The 20589-nt window shown below is 44.8% G+C and overlaps 1 protein-coding gene and 1 long non-coding RNA gene across 2 annotated transcripts in view; one reads left to right on the forward strand and one right to left on the reverse strand.

The window, feature by feature from the left end:
- Positions 1-20589, forward strand: part of Kcnq1 (potassium voltage-gated channel subfamily Q member 1) — a 330062-nt gene that overhangs the window by 157367 nt on the left and 152106 nt on the right. The window contains exon 11 of the mRNA XM_031388970.1: positions 3177-3297. Within this exon, the coding sequence (XP_031244830.1) occupies positions 3177-3297 (121 nt within the window). The remainder of the gene's footprint in view (positions 1-3176; positions 3298-20589) is intronic.
- Positions 1-20589, reverse strand: part of LOC116103261 — a 59408-nt gene that overhangs the window by 20273 nt on the left and 18546 nt on the right. The window contains exon 1 of the long non-coding RNA XR_004123445.1: positions 1-20589. This exon is cut by the window's right edge and continues 18546 nt beyond it. This is a non-coding gene — a long non-coding RNA (uncharacterized LOC116103261).

Raw genomic sequence — 20589 nt, forward strand, 5'->3', positions numbered from 1 at the left:
CTTGAGTTTATACTGTTTATACTGTTTCCGATTATCCTTACTTTGTCCTCAGCTCCCATTTTCTAGTATAGATACTGGTTTGTATAATCCTCAATATGTAGAACCCCTGTAGGAAACAAAATCATCTACAAGAATATTGTGTTTATGTCAGTATTTTTTCTCCAGCTTTTAGTTTTTCTTTAGTCCAAACATTATTTTTAAAATCAACTTTAGCCAGTCCCCCCCCACACACACACACACATCTTCTCTTTTCAGTGCTCTATCATGTATTTGCAACACACAATCTACTCACCGTAGTCTATTATCTGTCCCAGGGACCTCCAGTATTCCAGTTGGTTGCTGGATTCCACTGCATAGGTGGAACAGAGACACCATGATTACTTTATTCATTTAACTGTTGGCATCTTGGTTATAACTTGTTTGTTGCAACTAGAGGTGAAATTGCCGTATATCTTTGTGTGCAGATTTGTGTGAACTTAAATATTCCATACCCTGAGTCATAGACCATATGTGTGTTTAAGACTATGAAATTTGTTCTTCAGAGCAGTTGGGCCACTTTGCATTCCCACCTCTAGCACATGAAGGTTGCGGACTCTACCTCCTTGGAGGGCTTGCTGTTTACAAGATTTTAATTTTATGCTTTATCCATCTTCATGATAATTTTCAGGGTTAGCTCACTGAAGCTTTAATATCGTATTTCCATAAAGACCATGGATTGGCTGTATACAATTTCACATGCTTATTTGTAATCCACTTTTTAAGATGGGTTGTTTGCTCCACTGTTGTCAAATTATGATCATTCTTCTTTATATACTCTGGGTACGATGTCCTTGATTCCATAAGTGACGTGCAGTAAATCTGTGATTTGTCTCATTGTCTTCACAAAGCAAAGCATTTTAACAGTCAGTTAACCTGTTTTTCCTTGCTTCTGTTGCTATTTAGCAAAATGCACTTGTTGCAGGAATAACTCATTTGTTTCTAATTATAATAAAGTTGATCCTCCCCCCCCCTTTTGGATTACATTTTTGATGTTGTATCTCAATTCACTTTCAAATCTAAAGTCTTAGAGATTTTGAAGTTTTCTTAATTTTTTTTTTAGTTTTATGTTCTATTTCAGATTTTTTTAAAAAGTAAGACTATATATAGTGTTCTTGAATTTCCATTTTATGACTGCTAAACATCCTTTGCATTACACACAGATGCTAAATGTGTTAAAATTTATACGCACATACAGATCTATGCCCATATTTGTATGTTTATATTGGAAATAAATGTAAAAGACTGTTGTTGTAGATGTGGGAAACCCATTCCATAAAGTAAATGTATCACTATAAAAAAGCAAGACAGTCTTTATGATAAAACAACTCAGTGTTAAAAAGCCAAACATAGACTAAGAAAGTTATTTATGCTTCGTGTATCACAAGGTTATTATCTCTAATGAATTAAAAGTTCCTTTGAAATGCTAAGCAAAGGTTATGAATGGGCAATTCTGCAAGAAGAATCCCAAACAAGCCAGAAACAGTCAGTGAAGATGAAAATGAGAAAGCCATCCCCTACCCCAGGCCCGGGGCCATTGTAAAAGGAGGTGGTGGTAGAGGGACACTATATGAGCCAGCAATAGGAGAACAAACTAACTTCTGGGTGTGATAGGACAGCTGCATGATTGCCTACACAAGATCAGGCCAGTCAACCCTGTATCACTGAGTACAAGAAGTTCATGAACCCCAAGAGGTTCTTGATAAGCTACGGACAGATAATGGCTCCTGGGGAGGGAGAGTCAGTTTTTCCTTACCATCTAACTCCTGGTGGGCCAATCATACTCCATATACAGTCCACACCCAGAAGGACACAGAGACCACAAACTGAAGTTAATGGATTATTAAATTTTAAAACAAGCGGATACAAAATTGGGAAGTTAGGAAGGGGGTGGGGATCAAAGTTCATTGATCATTTTCTTAAAGAACTAAAAACAGTATGAAAATGAGAAAACCTCAGTTTTTATCCATGCTTGAAAGGCCAGGCAAAATTGAAGGGAAAGAATAGTTGGCTACAACTTAACAGAAGAATAATCCAAAAGCACTTATTAATATTACCAAAGTCACGCCATCTCACCTGCCCAGTGTGTCAGCAACTTTTAACAATAAAGATGGATATTACATCACTGTCTGATTGTCATAAAACTACAAGACTGAATGTCCATAAAATATGGGATGAGTAAGTTAATTGTGGTAGACCTAAGCTATGAGCTCGTGCTGCTAAAATGATCATTAGATGCATAGCTGCAGACCTGAAGAAAAGAATGTCACAGAATAAGAAAAACTGACAAGAACAGAAGTTTGTCTGAGTTTATGACATCACATTTGTGCTACCCATGATGCTACCCAGGCATAAGGCAGGGACCCGGCCAGCAGATGACTACTATAATTGAGGACCAAAAATTGTGAATTTTTCAATATTCCACTCATCAGAAGTACTTAATACTTCTACATTAAACACTTTAAAGGAGAAGTAAGTTGAGAGCAAACACTACTAAGCTGGAAGTACTGTGAAGACTGATCTGGATCAGTCTCCTGAGCTATGGAAGTCAGCTATTGGGATGGTCTGGAGGCCTCCCTCATAGAGAATCTGGCTAATATGGCATCGCAGCCAGAACAAGGAACTCAGCTTGTGATTCCTGGTAGGCAGAGGTACTAGCACCCTTTGTTGCCTGGCCCACTCATCTGTCAGTGTATGTGTGTGAATAGCACAGTACTGGGGATTAGTGCTTTCATTTGTTCTTGGCACAAATGTTTTATGTGAAGCTGGTGAGAGGCCCAAAACCTAACATAGTGGAGGACCTCACTCAGTTCTGGAACTCAGCCGTAGGGCATCTACCACACTGGGGAGAATGTACCAGCCTTTATGATTTACCTTGGGAGGCTGAGCCCCTGGGTACCTGGGGACCAATTTGAATGCCCATTCACTTGTTCCACTCAGCGTAAACCAACCTGATGCGTAAGGCTGAAACTTGTAAGCTCTGTCCTCACTCTTCACCTGGTCTTGAGAGCTCATAGGTTTATCCCATAGCATTATCAGGTTGGGGTGGACATTTGAGTCTAGTTCTGTCCCGTTCTGGAGCCCCTTCATGATCAAGTTTCTACTGAAGCCTAATGAGCTGTCCCATACCTTCTTCACAGTAAGGAAGAGCCCTACACTGCTGGAAGTAAGCACACCCCATTTCTTGAGAACAAACAGCTTTGCTGAGGACCTGGACCTGGAAGGGGAGACACTGCTGACCCCCATCACCCATGTGTCACAGTGAGTGTTCATTTGCCCACCAAGGCTGGGGTTCAAGGGTATTGCCCTAGCATAGGGCAAAGCTTGAACTCTTGCTGGGATGCAGTCTATTTACCCAGTACCCAGAACTCACTGCCTGTCCTTATGAACCTGGGGACACTGGCTGCTAGGGCTGGCCTCAGGGCTCAGGCAGGAGAGAAGGGCAGGGGCTTTCCCACCGAATTTGGAAACATGATCCTCTTGTTTTGACTTATGGAAAACCAGACTGATCATTTTCCACTTGTTTGCATGCTTTGAGCGTCTGAGAAACTCGGTTGTTTTTTTTTTTTTCCCTCCCCTAAACCCCTCCACCACTCCTTCAAGAGAGTTAACTTTATTTTCTAGCATTTCCCTGTGGAACTTTGGCCAAAGCCATGGGGCAGATGCCGGGTGCCGCCTGCCAGTTGCCACTACTGTCCTCAGGGGCTCCTTCAGGTGGAGGAAATGGCTGATTTTCTATGCCTTCCAGTTGGCCTTCTTCTGAAGCACAGCTGGCCTGGGACAAATGCCCATCCTCTCCCCCCCACCCCCAATTTGGGCCCCCATCACGGCATCACCAGGCCAATCCCCAGTACTCAGCCATGCCATGATTTCTCTGCAACATGTGACTCATATGTTCCTACAAAAACCCAGTAGAGGCAGAGATGTAGTAGGGGCAGGTCATGCAGACCCCTTCTGACCACTGCTCCACTGGGTACTCCCCTGGAAAAGTGTCTTTGTGTTAGGATGTTAATGCCATTCTCTTAGCTCTCCTGAGATTCACATGCTGAGACACTTCTACTCTTTCTACTAAAATTTATGTCCTTAACCTTGTGTGCTTGGTCATAATGCTTCTGGCCTATGCCTAGATTTCAGGCTTGACTTTACATTGACTGAAGAAACTGGGACTCACAGTGCTGAGGGCTTCTTAAGTAACCAGATAGCCAAGTTGAGGCCACCCTGGGGGAAGGAAGGCAGGCTTGTCAGAGGAATGATAATGATCAAACAAGGCATGCCCACTATCTTCCCAAGCCATCCAAACTCAAAGGAGGTTAGCAGTGTCTCATAGTTTGTAAGATGTAGAGAGGGTTCATGGGTTCAGAGAGAGCCAGAACCTTACTGAGAAGCAGGGGGTCACTCTCCCTCCTAAGATAGCCTTACAGGCTGGCTACATTAGTAGGCAGGAACAGAGGTTGTGAGTAGGAGTCCAGACAGGCTAGGCAGGTATAGGCTGGTGTCAGAGGGTACGCTATGGTTAAGTCTCTCCATCAAGTCCAGAACACGAGACAACTCCAAGTGTAAACGCTGGTGTCTGGTGGCTAGGGTTGTATGCGATATGCCAGTGCCTGCTTAGGGGTAGGGATAGTAAGGAGCACCATGGCAACCACAGCAGGCCCCAGGGAATCGCCTAAGCCTGGAAAGGCTAGTCAGCCTCCTTATCCCCCCAGTCACTCACCTCTCATTGGTACCCACTCTGTTTTATTCTTCTGGCCATGGAGCAGCCTCCAGATACAAAAGCAGCTGCAGCACCAAGAGAGTAGTGCTCTCTCTCAAGAAACCATCTACCGAGATGGACAGATGTGTCTCGCATCTTCTACCTACTGTTGAGTTTTCTGAAGTAAAAGCACTAACGGGGTCCCAAGTGAGGGTGGAGACTGGTGATACATGCCCATAGTTCAGTCCACAGATGCCCTAGAAACCACACCTTTGGGAACAAAAAGCCACCTGTGCTGGTATTAGTATACTCAAACCTCCTGTGGCCAGACATTCACTGTCTATCTGTTCCAGAAGCAGCCCTAAGCCAATAAGACAACACCGCTCAGAGTACTAGGCCAATTCTGATCCACAATGAGGTAACAGAGCCTCAGAGGCATGAATGATGCTTTCTTGGCTGCTATAAGACCTAGTCTGTCACCATCTTTCCAGGTACCAGAGCTCTTCTCAGGCCAGCACTCCTGAAACCTGAGTAGGTGGACAGTCTTTATACAGTCAAGGCTCTACCCAGGAACACACCAAGACCCTTTCTAGGCCAATGTATTCCAAATGCAGCAGCTAGGAATGAGCCAACCAAGGAAGGTGGGAAGGTGGGAAAGAAGGAGCCCATGGTAGTGCTGAGTGAAAAGACCTAAGGTAGAGACTGAGATAGATCACAGGCTTAAGCAAAAAAATATGATCTGGTCAAAGCAGAGTTGGGGTCAAGGTTGAGGCATCTAAGAATCTAGACATCCACATCTGTAGAAGTCTAGTGGCATCCTTGCTGGAAGTCCTAGCAAAGAGGTGTGTCTGGGTCCTAGAACCCTATGTGCTCCCAGGACTACTGCCCTTACCAAGACCCCTCCCCATTCTAGGAGAGCAGATAGGCCTTAGTGGGTACTGTGTAAGGGGCCCACATGCCCACACCAGAGCTGCATTCCTTTGCCTCTTGCACAGTCAGCCTGTTGATTGATGTCCGTAATTAAGCTAGGCTCCAGCAGCTCACTGATGCAGCATGGCTCCCGTGGGCAACTAGCCCCATGAACCTATACCGAAAAAAGAGGCACACACCCTGATACGTGTCTACCAAAGACAGAGATATGTACTAGGGTCTTGCAGGGGGCAGAGTGGGTGGGAAGCAGTTGCAGAAAAACAGATCCATTTTTCTTCAACATTTTACTGATGTTAAATGTATTACCATGCTGGGCCAGTTCCAGAATTCAAATTAAAAGCATAAATAAAGACACATTTTGTTTCCATCTCAAGCTCTCCCCGCCCAGGGGCCCTAGGGAGGTGAGGTCACTGTAGCCTTGATTATGGGAAGGTCCCTGGGGCTGGGTGAAGCTTCTCTTTTCAGAGCCTGTTGGCCACTGATAGTTTGGGGACAGAGAGGCCAAGGTGCAGGCAGGCCTATTAAAAACCAGATTGCTGCTGGTAAACAGGGAAGGATGCTGAGGACACAATATAGCCTCTCTGACCCCAGCTCAACAGGCACACACCAGCAGCTCCTCACGTAAGCCCTAGGCCTTGTCCAGCTCTGGGCAGCTGCGCCTCAGCCTTTCATACATATTTCAGTCAGATGCTGTCTTCCTGGTTCTAACATCATTGGAAGAGAGCCCCATACTCCTCAAGCTCCTTCAATATGAATCCTCTGTCCAAAGCTTTGTTCCAGGCTTCTGAGGACCACGTAGGAAATCGAGACCTACTGCCACAAGAGATGGGGGGTTATCTTTACAGCTAATAGTTAGGACAGGTCTCCAGGATTCTGCATACTGGGGTTAGCTGACAAGGGCTCGTGTGTATCCCACCAGCTGGAATGCCCTTGTCAGTCCTGTGGTCATCAGAATTGCACACAACTTTCCAGTGTCTACTCAGTCCCTCCCTTTCCCCAGTGATGCCTCTCACATCCTCTTGAGGCTATCGTCAAGGCTCCCTGATTCTAGCCTGGGTCAGGCAAGGCGCAGAGTGTTGTGGCTGTTCATGGCCACTCCTTTTCTAGCATTCCCCAAAATTCCAGGATGAAAGAACCCTACTCTGACACAGAAAGCACATGATTAGCCTTGCCTAAAATGAAGCAAGGTCTCCAGGTACCTCCCATAGATGTTGAGACATAGGGCCCAGAACATGAGCACCTATAGCTCAAAGCTAAAGAAGCATTTCTGGGTTTGACTTCAGTGAGCTTCTCCTACAGCCACTTCACCCCACCCTCCAGCTGACGAACCCATCAGAACTTGTCTGGAACTGTTGCCCCATCTGTTGCACAGGATATCCAAGATGAACATCTCCAAAGGCCAAGCCTACCATAAGCACGGCAGCCTATAGCTCAGCCTGGCTTTGCCATGTGATTTCCCTGAAGGTTTCTTCCAAAGAGGTTGGTTCCTGAGCCCTCTGACTTTTTGGTTGTGACATTTTCAACTGGAAGTCTCAACATTTACTAACCAGCCTGTCATCCCACTCTGGGATTGACATTCAGGGGCCACCCAGTTCACCAAGATGGGTAGAGGAAAGTCTAGAGGACAGAGGGAAAGTAAGAATACAGGCTAGGGCATTGCAAGAATCCCACCAGGTGCCCAAAAGCACCTCCCGGGCGAGCATGTGCTTGCCGGGCCTCTTGTGACATGACAGCTTCAAAAATCTTTGAGCAAAAGCAGCCCCGCGTGCGTTAATTAGAATTTCCATGTCTTCAACTTTCTCCTGGACCCTGCAGAATCTCACGCCAAGACGTTCAAGTTTCTCTTTTCCAGGGAGGCCCGCTGTGGCCTGGCTTTTGTCCACATCACTACTAATGTCTCCTGAATTCTGCATTTGTCAGCGAGGCTGGGGCCAGCCTATGCCTTCTGGAAAGGGGAGCATTAGTGGACCAAGGGGCTAGCTCTTCTGATGGGAATGCTTTGCCTGGGATATTCAGGGCCTGGAGACAATCAGGGCCTGCTGTGGCACCTCAGTGAGCACCCATTTCTTATTTGGCTCCTCACCTGCAAATGATGATGGAAGAAAACGAAGGGGCCATGTTGGGGGGCAGTGTCCAGGAGTATAGGGAAGGGGGCTTGTCAAGAACAGATGAGACCAGTTTGTCTTCCTAGACTAGTGTCCTGTCCTCTGTGAATCTCCAGACCACCTCTGTCTGCACAAGGTGCCAAAGAAGCCCCAAGGGAGCCCTCCCGGGAGGGCTGTGCAAGGCTGTATGAGTCACAGGATCCCTGTCAGAGCCCCACAAGGCCCCGGCCAGGCTCAAACCCGTCTCTGAAATGCACGGGGGATTAAATGTTCTCCTAATTAAATTAAAAGCGAGGCGGAGTGGTTCAGTGGGAAAGAGAGGGACTGGAATCGAATGCCCTCAATCTGGCTCCCAGCCTGCACTGGCCCAGCTACAGGCAGCCCCCAGTGCCCCTAACCTTTCCTAGTTTCACTTCCTTCATCTAAGCACATGAAAAGGGATGCAGCAACCTCCTAGAATTGTTCTGAGGGAGAGGCCAGGGAGAGTAATGTGCGGGACATACTACATTGATACCATAAAAGAAAGGTACTCCGAAAAACAAAGAGAGCCCCCCCCCCAAAAAAAACAAATCTCCTGTGTACTTTGCCTAGAGCTGGGAGTGGAAACTGAACTATAGGGGCTACTCGTCAGGGTACTGGAGTAATTTATCCTTTGAAACAAGGTGGCAGCAAGGCCAGTCCGCCTGGGCTTGTACCTAATTATATCTCCAGTAAAGCTCAGAAAATACCATCTTCTACAGGGCATTGTTATAAACTTACATATAGTAGAAAGGAAACACACCAAAAGAGTAAAGTACACAGGTTTCCAGTACAAACTTAATACATTCTCCCTACGTGAGAGCTAAACATTCAAAGAAAGAAATCGAATCCCCAGGAAGTCCCCTGGATTCCATTTCCTATCACTGACACACCAAGAACAACCAAAGCTCTCTTTCCAGCATCTTTGCCTATATTTGAAATCTACATGGCTATATCACACACATCCATTCGTGTATCTGGCACTTTCATTCACTCTGATGTCTGAGAACCCCTCTGTGAGGCTGAAGAATACAGTGATCTCGGGATCCTTTTGATTGTTGGCACCCTGCTCTGTGTAGCCTGTGATTTGCTCATTCATTCTACTACCCATGACCATTGGCAAGGTCTTGGTAGTGAATTACTAAGAACATTCTACATATGTGTTTGGTGAAGTTATGGCTATCTCGGCTAATTGTATGCTTAGGATAGAAATACTGAGTCACTAAGGGACCGGCCATTTCCCATGGCAGTCACCCCAACTTTTACCCCTGCTTGGTAGCATGTGAATATTCCACCTTTTTCCACATCCTCACACACACTTGGAATTTTTCACCATTTCCTTTTTAGCCATCCTGGCTTCTCGTAGCATCAAAATGGTATCGGTAATTTGCAGTAAGCTGAGCCCCATTCTATATTCTCATTTCTTCACATCTATAGTTCGTAAGACATCTATATCTTATACTGAGAACTGTTCTTCTTCAGGCACAATTTTATCTCTCTCTGTCCTGGGTGTTCTAAAGTGTGAGTCATTTGTCAGATACACAGATACATGTATTGTAAATACTGCCCCATTTGCGGGCTGTCCTGCCCCTTCTTGGTGTCTTTTGATGAACAGAAGGTCTTAATTTTAACATGGTCCAGTTAATCAAACATTTCCTCTCTGGATAGTGCTGTTTATGTCCTACTTAAGAAACTTTGACTACTCCAAGGTCATAAAGATATTCTGGTTTGTTCTAAAGCTTTAAAAGCTCACCTTTCACATGTAGATCTGCAGTACATCTGGAATTGATTTTTGTGTCCTGTGTGAAGTCAAGGTCAAGATAAGCTTTTTTCTCCACTTGGACATCCAGGCTTATACAGCACCATCCTTCTCCCACCGCCCTGCTATATCAGTGTCACTATAAATCAGCTCACTGTTGGCATATTGTTCGTCTCTGGACTCTCCTCTGTTCAACTGGTCAGCTTTCAGGCTGTTCTCTTTGGCGAGTGTGTTATCCTTTCATTATCATTGCCGTTTACCAGTAGGTCCTGAGGGCTGGGGTATGCAAGCTCCCAAAGTTCTTCCACATGGCTGGCTCTGCAGGCTCTGTAAGGCCTTTGCTTCAACATATACACATCAGTTTCTAGGAAAATGTCCTCTGTGATGACCCTGAGGGCTCTGAGGAACAATGGCCTGATTGGTTCTCCAGCTAGTTCAGTCACCTTCCTTTCCTCTTACTGTTTCTGTAGTTTTCTGCATATGCTGATGATCTGGTTAGGGCTCGAAATGGCTAAGAACACTGTCTTCCAAGAAACCCTGGGAAGCTTGCATTTGCTGTGGGTTCACAATGGCTATGGACCCTGCCTTTCAGGAGACCCTAGCAGGCTTGAGTCATCCAATCCTGCTCGCAGAACCCTAAGGCAGTTTTCTTAATGTCTATGAGCTACAGTTCTCCTTGTATATCAGCTATATTGGGATACATTGGGAATGTATCTTCCTGTGTTTGTATATAAATTTCAGCAGATGCAGACAGGTATCCAGCCATATACCTGATTTGGAGAACTACTTGAAAAAGTATAAAGTATCTCTTTGTGACTGGAGACCCCCTAAAATTGTTGCTTGTTTGACCCGACAGCTTTAAAAACTGCTAGGTACTGATTTTCCATGGGATACAAATGGGTCAAGCTGCATCCTAACTGTTGTCCTAAACAAGAAAACATTAGACTTAAGAGTACTGAGCTCCAGGATGATCTGGAGTATGGTAGCAGCAGGGGAAGGCTACAAGTCCTGACTAAAGCCTGAAGTAGCTGGAAAGGGGGCTTGTGAGCTGTTCTGACTCCAGTAAATAGAGGTACAAGCAGGGGGATTAACACCCATAATTCTGCTGAGGAAGTTGGACATGGGATCAGAGGGCTGTGCCTCTGGCAGTTACAGGTGCCTCTGTGTGCTTCAACCATTTGGTCCCATCATCATTAGGCTGACTTGCTAACTCAAGCACCTACCTTCAGACAGATTAAGGAGAGGGGTAAGTTATGTACTCTGCCTTCCTTTGGCCCTGCAAGTGATAGGAAGCAGGCTCTCTGTTGGAAAGAGAAACCCAAATGTAACTACAGTATTTACAAAGTAGCTTTCCGTGCTAAGGATAAGCTAGCTTGTGTCGCACTTTTGGTGCTAGAGCTGGTGATGTATAGTTAGCTGACATACATAATGTATATCCCTGTAAGCTGAAGAACTCTTAGTGGGTCAGTGGTCAGCTTCACAAAAGGAGAAGCTAAAGATTCATGAAGGGCAGAGACTCACTACTATCACACAAGAGATACTGGCAGAACCAGGCTCATTCTGGAACACACTCTCACTGGAGGCCTATGTCTCCATTGGTGAAAGTCAGGTTGAAGTCCCGAGAGTAAGTTGGCACTCTTAGTAATACGTGAGAATCTATGATCATTGGTAGATTTGAACAGTCCATGGTGGGTTTGGGCACTGGTCATCTGATCACCTTCTATCATGAAAATTCTGTGAATTCAGCCTCAGTATACCATGACTGACATGGCCATATAAGGAAGCCAGGAGCCTTCACTGGCCTTCAGGCCACTCTGGGCACCTCTCTAGATCTCACAGACTAGGAACTAGGATGCCCTTTCCTCCTAAGCTTCTCATGGTGTCCAACTCTGCATTTATGCCTATATTTGTATCCCTTTTAGGATAGTTCAGGTGTCCTTGGCAGAAGTCACATCTCCTTAGCAATGACTGGTTAGCAGAGTTCTGACTATGAGCCCATGGTTGGATCTATGGGAGACCTGGGTGACATCTTGGAAACATGGAAGAGGAAGAGAATGGGGGGAAGTAGAAAGGGGTCTAGTCTAAGTCTCTACTCAGCCAAGCATCTCTACTCCATAACTCTGGCCTCACTATCTGCTTAGATTTTCTGCCTAAGTTATCTTTCCACACACGTGGCTATAGCCACAGAAGTTCAGAGACAATTGGCGTCCCCCTGAGAGCTTCTTCTACTTTAGGGACATGAGAGCAACTAAGAAGGGAGAAATCAGAGGGCTCTGAGAGAGATTACTGGGAAGGGGTGCACTTTAAGATGTTTTCAGAGATAAATTTTATTCTACCTGGCTTTTCTCTGAGGACTCTGGCTGTAAGCCCTCATATAAAATCAAACTCTAAGTATAACTCTGGTGGCATGTGGTATCCAACTGGAGAACTGAGGTAGAAATGAGGCTGCTTTTGCATAGTAGTAAGGAGATATTTGTGTTGTGGAGTTAGTTGTAGGCAGGTAAGAAGGATGAAAGGTGAAGCTTAAAGAGAACACAGAGCTCTCTACAAACACATACTCACTCTCAGACAGGGTTCTTACCTAAGGGAATCTACCTATCCTGCTTTATGGCCTAAACTTGCTGCCCCAAGAGAATTAGGTTCATTGAGGTAGGTAGCACTAAGCAGCTGTCCTCTGGGCCCCACCATTAATTCCTAGGCAGCTGGTCTCTGTACCTGAAGTGAAAATGGTAAGATGCAGGTCATATTGGGACTTAAAGTGCTCATTTGTTCTGGGCCTGTCCCCTTGCCCTGGCCTTGACTACACTTAGGCCATCTGTGTGAGCCCACACCCTGCCCTCTGCCCCAAGATCTTTTTCTCTTGCCTAATTCTCCCTCCTGCATGTTTTGGACATAGGTAGGCCTTTATTTCCCTCAGGTTTGTATATAGAGTTAGTGAGTGAGTGAGTTAGTTTGTTTGTTTGATGGTTTTGTTTGTTTGTTTTTAGAGGCAGGGTTTCTCTGTGTAGCCTTGGCTGTCCTGGAACACTCACTCTGTAGGGCAGGTTGGCCTCAGAAACCTGCCTGCCTCTGCCTCCTGGCAGTTTAAAAGGCTAGGATTAAAGGCATATGCCACCACCACCCAGCTTGGATTTATTAAATTAAATTGAAACTCTGCTAATCCAAAACACTGAAATGGTCTTTTTCAGAAAACAAAAACCTACCCTATAAACTCTACCAGCTGGGAGTGTGGGCTCCAGATGCAGATGCCTGGGGGTTGGGGGGGGGGGGACGGCATGAGTGACCTTCAGTGGAGTAATGCTCTAGGCCTGACTGAACTTAGCATGCTATAGGCAGAAGGGGAGGGGTAAAGCAGTCCACCCCAGAGACTCAGGGCTTCACTTAAGATATTCTTCCCTCTGGGGATGAGATTTAGCAGTTAGAGAGCTGCTAACTTATCATTTATGAAGCCCTAGGTTTGACCCCCAGCACTGCATAAACTAGGTCTAGTTGTACACATCCGTAATCCCAGCACTCAGGAGCTACAGGCAGAAAGATCAGAAGTTCAAAGTCATCTTCAGTTACAGTGAGCTTGAGAACAAACTGAGCTACATGAGCTCTGCCTCAAAGAGACAAGATATTCTTCCCTAAGGTTCTGCATACTCCATGCTACCAGGCTTTTCTTTACCAGACTGTCTCACCAATGGGCAATGGCCCCATCACAGTATCTCAGCAGACTATGTGGTCTGGGTTTGGGTTACAACATCCTTGGAGGTGTCATACAATGGAAAGACAAGAGAATATAAGGCCATGTAACCGCATAACCAGAACCAGAAAGCAGGCCCAATCCTTACTCCTATGTTCTGATTTGCTGATGGGACCTATCTCCTCTGTATGCAGTTCTGTCAGTCACCTCCAGCAGGACTAGATCAAAAATGGCTGCATTACTGCTAGCTACCTGGGGCATTTTCTTAAGCACCACAGTCAAAACCTAGGACTGGAACAGGAAGATCCTCCAGGGTGATGAGGACAAGACCACTAAAGGCTCTGCCAGGAAAAAGTTGATAGAGTTGAGGTAGGATGCAGATACTTAAAGATGAGATCTGAGATTAGCTAAGGAAAGAGAGTAAAGTTGGCCAGTACAACCATAACAACACTTTACAGAATACCCAGAAAACCCCTATTGGTTCAACCCTATTTTTGACCAAGCAAGAGGATCAGACTGGGCCTTAGAGCCATAGACAGAAGTGATAGTCAACTGTAATTAGACAAGCTGAGCATCTTGTGGCATCTAGAACCAGGTGAGGTAGCAATGCCCAGATGGCAAAGCCTCAATTACCTCCAGCATTGATCTCAGGAGAAATAATCCTGCCTCCCAGCAGACTATGGCATTGAAAAGAGTCTCATTCGAGGGCTGGTGAGATGGCTCAGTGGGGAAGAGCACTGACTGCTCTTCAGAAGGTCATGAGTTCAAATCCCAGCAACCACATGGTTGCTCACCCATAATGAGATCGGATGCCCTCTTCTGGTGCATCTGAAGACAGCTACAGTGTATTTACATATAATAAATAAATAAATCTTAAAAAAAAAAAGTCTCATTCAAAATCAACAGGAACAGCCTTTGAGCTGAGCCTCTGCTCTAAATATTAGGCCTTGCTGAGCATAGAACCAAAATGTCCACCATAGTCACTTATTCATTCTGATGGCTGAAAGAAGGGTCTCCACATGTTCCCTCCCTGTCTGGACAAGTACAAATCCCAGTAACTTAGGCTTAGGACCAGCCAGTCTACCTTGTCACTGCTGATCACTTACTGTAACTCATTATCAAAACCACACCAGCATTTATAAATATACAACTCCTGGGGATGCTGGATCCTGGGGCTTGGAAGGCTTAGGTAGGGACAGAGATCCCTGATATATTGGAAAGTTCTAGTAGCAAAGGGCTACAGCAGCCCGAACAGCAGCCTCTTCATTTCCAGGCCCAAGAATGTTACAGGCAGAAGTAGGCTAGGATTTCCTGGAAGCAAGCACAAGAAGGTATAAAAGCTTAGTCCTAGGGGCTGCTAGACAGACAAAAAAGGAAGAGTCTGACTGGGGTGAGAACAGACATAGGGGAGGACCCCTCTCTGCTTTTAAGCTGTTTGGGGCTTGCAGCATGACCTTCATTTTCACTGTTGGCTGCGCGATGAGGACATGAGTTAGGTCTCCCCACTGGTGGGAAGGGAGGAGTGGAAGCTGGTTTGTGGGGCCACCCAGGGTGGGCTCAGGAAGGGAAGGAATGTGACTGAGGTTGGGTGGGGCTAGGGAGAGCACAGCCAGTTGTTGGTTTTTCTTGGGGCCCAGAAAGATTTGAATGGACACGGAAGCCCCTCTCTCGCAGCCCCAGCGCACACTAGCATCTTTCTTCGTCAGATGGCTGTTGGAGCTGGAGACCAAGGATACCCTCTGGAAATCTGAATTCCATTCACTTTTGGCAAAGAGCAGCTTCCTGCTTAGGGAAGGTGTGTGCATGTGTGTACTCCTAACCACAGAAACTGGTAGAGGGGAGAGACACGTGGGTGGATGGCTGCTTGAAAAGATAGTAAGATGGCTCTAGTGTCTCCAGGCACTGAATGGCACTTGCAAAGCTTGTCTCTAGGATTAGGCAAATATCTCCAGGGAATGAATTAGAAACGTGCAGTCTGCGTTGCCTTTGAAATAAGCTCTGGCTTAAAACCATCACAGGGAAACATGCCTTTGAATTGGAAAGCCAGAACTTTTTTGCAAAATAATTCAAAAAGTTTGTTGAACCTTAAACCTTTCCTGATGACTCCTTCCTTCTGAACTTCACTCATTAAAAGTTGCTATGATCCCAGCCCCATGCCAGACCAGCTTCCTGGAAACTCTCGCCAACTGCTGGCCTTTCGAAAGGCTTGTCACCCTAATAGCTGTATTAATAAAAAAAAAAAAAAAAAGCACTGGGCACCTTGACTGCAGGATCTGAAAAGTCCTTTGTGTTTGCTCCAGCTGCAGAGTTTTTCCAGGCCTCCCTTCTGGGGCTGACTGGAGCTGTTTCTCTCCGTTTCCTCTTATACTGGCGGGTACTCGGCTGGCCTCTTCCCGCCCAACTTCTCTGCCAGAGCCCAGGTGGGCAACAGGGATGCCAAGGGCAGAGTCCATAGACAAGCCCAGCATGGGCTTGTGGGCATGTCCCGAGTGGGCAGGTCTGGGGGTGGGCTCACGGCTTCTTCTTCTTTTCCAACCATGGGGACTCAGTAGGGAGAAGTGAGGGCCCCTCTTAGGTCAACATTGTGTCATTTCCACAGAACAGACAGAGCCAAACAGGCTCCAAAGCAGACCTATTTCAATGGTGAAGATAACTCGGCCCTCCCCAATGCAGAGTTTTGGCAATATGAAATGTGGTTATAGAATGGGATCTAAGTTAAATTTAAAAGTAAATGTGTTTAGAAAACATTCAATTAGATCAATAGAGAGACAAATGAACTGAAAGATGAACTGTTGTCATTCTTCATTCAACAAATTAGAGATTACCTGAAATGAAGGAAAATTACATAAAAACTTCAATATTTAATGAGGCGCAATAGAACACACCATTCTCATTCTTTTCTTTCAGAATCACTCCACTCAAAATTCTGTAATGACGAGACTTGTGTAGCAATCTCACTTCACAGGAGGTGCTCGCCTGTACGATGGAGTTCAGGGCACCCTTCAGCAGAGGGTTGCTGCTGGCTCTCTTGGAGCCTGCCCAGAGCCTGCCCTGACTCTGGCTCTGCCTTTGCCTTTCAAAACCTTCTTTGTGCTAGAGCAGCCCCTGCTCCAGAGTGACATGAACCAGAGACTCCCAGCTCCACACAGGCATGCTGTCCACACAGCATGCATACTGTGGGGGCCTGCAACCACTCCCAATCTGGAATTACACCTGCTATGTTCAAACAAGACTTTTGTAAAGTATTAATGTTGTGCTAAAAAAGCAAACATCACAGTAAAATGCACTGCACATTAGAGCAAATCTTTTATACTAGTATTATGTTAAAGAAAAAAAAATCACAAATGCACCACACATCCTTGTGTGCACAAATCAAACAGTGATAAATTAGGGTGCAGAAAGGAATATGGTAAAAAAAAAACAAAAAAAAACAAAAAAACAAAAAACAAACAAACAAACAAAAAAAAAAAAAACAAGGGTCTCCTACCCTGACCCTAATTCCCAAGTTTCTTTTCCTAAATGTTTTCAGTTCAGTTAGGTCTTCCCAGAGACTTTATGTAAGCAAGGGCACATGTCTCTGTGCCTCCTTTGGACATGGGTGGCACACATTCTTGTGTACTTGTACGTGTGCCTTGTGCACAGGGAGGTGCCTAGTCCTGGGCTATCTGCACAGGACTGGCTTGTTACAATATGTTGCAACTCTGAGTAGCAGTTTTACTTACAGATGCATATTCAAGTGAGCAGGTGACAGAGCTGTTTTTCTCCTGGCTGGGATTCCAGTATGTTGTAAGGAGGATGTGGCCTTTGCTCTGGGCCAGGCTTTTTCCAGACAGAACGTGCTTACTGTTCTGCTCAGGTTGTTAGTTATATTCCTGGAACCAGCCCTGTTTCTAGTCAACACGTGACCTCAACAGTATCCGGCAAAGTCATGTAGATGGTGGTGCAGGATTAGGAACACCAAACTAGGTGTTAAAAAGCCACCTTTCTATAGGTACCTTTAAGAAATGGGTGGCACTCTCTTCCAAAGGGGATAGTTTATGAAGAGAGTGAACATTCCCAAGGATGCTCCTATACAATGCAGAAATCAGAAGGCTGACAGCACACAGTGGCCAGGGACTGAGATAAATGTCCCAGAGAGGTCATGCCAAATGAAACTTTGCAGGTTTAGCATGGGCACTCTGCACCAATGGACATGAATTTAAAGATAGAGCTTTACTCAGACAAGCAGCAAACATCCTTTCTACTAACAGCTGCAGAGCCTCTGATTATGCCATGATTTATGGAACAAGTCCCCTATTGATGAATGTATAGAGCAGCTAAAAATAGTGATTATCCATTCAAGTGTATTCACTTATGAACCGACCACTTATGAAATTAGTTCCCTCTGAAATTGCTCTCCCCATTGAGCATGGCTGTGCCTCCCCATCCATGTTATCCCTGCTGGCATCTCTGTTGACTGAGCCCCCTCTAGGCTGCTCTTGTCCACCAAACAACATTAAGCACACACAAAGCAAATCACTTATGAAGAGAAACTATAAATCTTATAGAAGAATTCATCAAGTTGGAAAGAGATTTGCTGATGAATTTCTCCATGGAAAATCAGACAGTTAGGCCAGTTATCTATTGAAAAGAAGAGCCAGGCTAATTCTAGATAAGCATTTTAAGGGAAGAGTTGGTGAGGTCACGGAAGATTCAGGGCAGCCCCTCTCAAAATTGGCCAGGCCTTGCCATACTTCTGCGACAACATCCTCTCTCTGCAAGACAGTACTGCATAGTGTTTTACAAAATAAAACTATTTTCAATTTGTTATTTTTCTAAAAGAAGTATGTATCTGCAGACATTAGTGTTATTACATAAGATCAAATTTTTCATAACTTACCATTTTTTCAAGATAACCTTCCAATCATCTGCTTATCACAATATATTGATTTTTATTTCAAATGGATTCACTTTAAGATGTCTCTTCAGCCTATTTTAAATGGGATTAAAATATTTCCTCACCTTTAGGTAGATAATGCTTAACAGACACTGTGCCGTCTATACTATTGCAAATGCTGTCCAAATATGTCTGTTTCCCTAGATCCCGACAACAAGAGGATTACCGGCTTAAAACACAGTATGCTACAGCTTTGGTTTTCTTTTATCTAGGGGGTCCATGAGGGGGGTGAGAAAAACACATGGAGGACTATCAGGTGTCCTAACCTATCACTACCTGATTCCTTTGAGATAGTCTCTCCCTGAACCTAGACCTGAGCTGTCAGCCAGCAAGGCCCAGCAATCCTCCTAGCCATGACCAGGTACTGTTACAGGCATGAATGCAGTTACACCCACCATTTGACATGGATGCCGAGGTCCTAACTCTGGTCCTCATGTTTGCATGCCAAGCCCTCTTACGCACTAAGCCATCTCTCCCCTATGAAGGTTTCATCTTTTTAAAAGATTTAGTTTGGGTCATATTTTTGAAAGCCTATCCACCCCCTTTTTGAAGGCCATCTCTTCATAACCTTTAGACTTTTTGAATTACTTCATATAAAATGCCTATAGTGCATACATTAAAAATATTTTCCCCACTGTTTTTTGGATATTTTAGCTTTTTTTTTTTAACTGCTGAAGAATTAAGATTTCTTTCTATCTTCTTACAAAGTCAGTTCTTTAAGTCTTTGGTTAATTTGGAGGTTTTGTATCAGATCTGGAAATAAGCTCACTGTAAGACTGTTTTAATGAAGTCTCCCATGTTTTCTATCATCTTTTATTTCATGTTTTACGTTTATATTATTTGTTTATCTGGACTTGGAGTAGTTAAAAAGCCAATTTATTTTCCACAGTTATGTGGTTGTTCCAACTTTTCGCTGCTGGTTTTAGCTGCTATTTTGACTGTATTTCCTGATCTTGTTTGTGTCTGTATCCAGGCTCTCCTTAGGACTACAGTGTGCCTGCTGTTATTATATAGCATTATGAGATGGATTTCTGTGTGTCAGGGCTTCTTCATAGATTGTTGAAGACCTGATGGCATGAAGATCCAACTAGTGAGTGGCTCCCAGACTGGCCTGTGAGCTAAGCATGGCTATGGCTATGACTGACACACATCCTTAACTCCTGACTTAGTCCTCACTAGCTAATCATGTCAGGGACCATGAGAACTTGTCTTAGAGGCTCCCTCATAAGGCAACATCCAAAGGGTATGTTATGGCCAGACACCGGAGCCATCTGGGTACATATCTATCTAATCATGCTTTAGCCATCTTAAGACAATTTATCACGTTAGGAGGGAACAAGAGAATAATGTGTAATTCAAGGAAGAGAGTATAGAGGTTTTGTGTTTTGTTTGTTTATTTGTTTAAAATAGGGTTTTGACTACAAGTATAGTTCAGCACACTTACTTAGCATGTGTGAGGCCCTGGGTTCAATTCCCAGAAACTGCCCCCCCCCAAAAAAAACTTTTAAAAGTACCATAATCTTAACATATAAAGAAGGATTATAATAGAAAGTGCTATTATAATCTATACAGGTAAAAATGGCTCCACGGCATGATCTGTAAAGCAAGGACTCAGTGCCTTTCTCAGCTGGGCCACCTGGACCAATTATGTTTTTCCAGCCTTTTCCATGGCTGGGAGGAATGCCACACCTGCTACTTGACTGATGCTTCTATTTCAGGATGTGCAACTAAAATGCTACATGGTCAAAAGCAGGTTCTGTAGCCACAGACCAAATTTCAATCCAGGCTTCACCGCTTCTTTCATTCTAGAACTTCAGTCTATAAAATCATACTAAAAGAACATTCTTCCTGAGTTGTTCAGGGGTGAAATGTAATATGGAACCATGTAGAAAGGTGTTCGCCGTGGGTTGGCTGCTGTGCTCCTTAAATGCATTACGCATCATAAAGCGTCGACTTTTATCACCTACAACCCAAATTCTCCATGCTCAGCAAGGCCAATGGAGAGGGAAGTCTGGCTGAGTGGCATCCGTGTCAGAAGCAAGGCAGATAGATGCAGCCCCTTATGGTTATTCAGAATGGGAGTGTAATCTTAGAAATCATTGCCTTTCTCACCTTGACAGAAGAATTGTCCAAGCAATGTTGGGGGGGGGGGGTAGAGGTGAGGCCAGACCAGAGAGGTACAGCTGCTTCAGAATCATGGCACATGCCACATTTTTCACAAACCTTAGCATAACTCACCTAGTTAAACTTTGTGTGTAACCTTCCTTTTTGTGCTGATATTTTCCACTGACTTTGTCAGTTTAGATGAAGGAAGAATTACCTTGGTAAATAAAAAACGTCCATTCATAAGGAGAAGTAGCTGTTCTAAGTGCTCAAGTGAACTATAAAGTCTCTATATTGTTTAACTCTTTAACCGCCCACCCATCT

The sequence above is a fragment of the Mastomys coucha genome, unplaced genomic scaffold (assembly GCF_008632895.1).
Source record: "Mastomys coucha isolate ucsf_1 unplaced genomic scaffold, UCSF_Mcou_1 pScaffold21, whole genome shotgun sequence".
Lineage (NCBI taxonomy): Eukaryota > Metazoa > Chordata > Mammalia > Rodentia > Muridae > Mastomys > Mastomys coucha.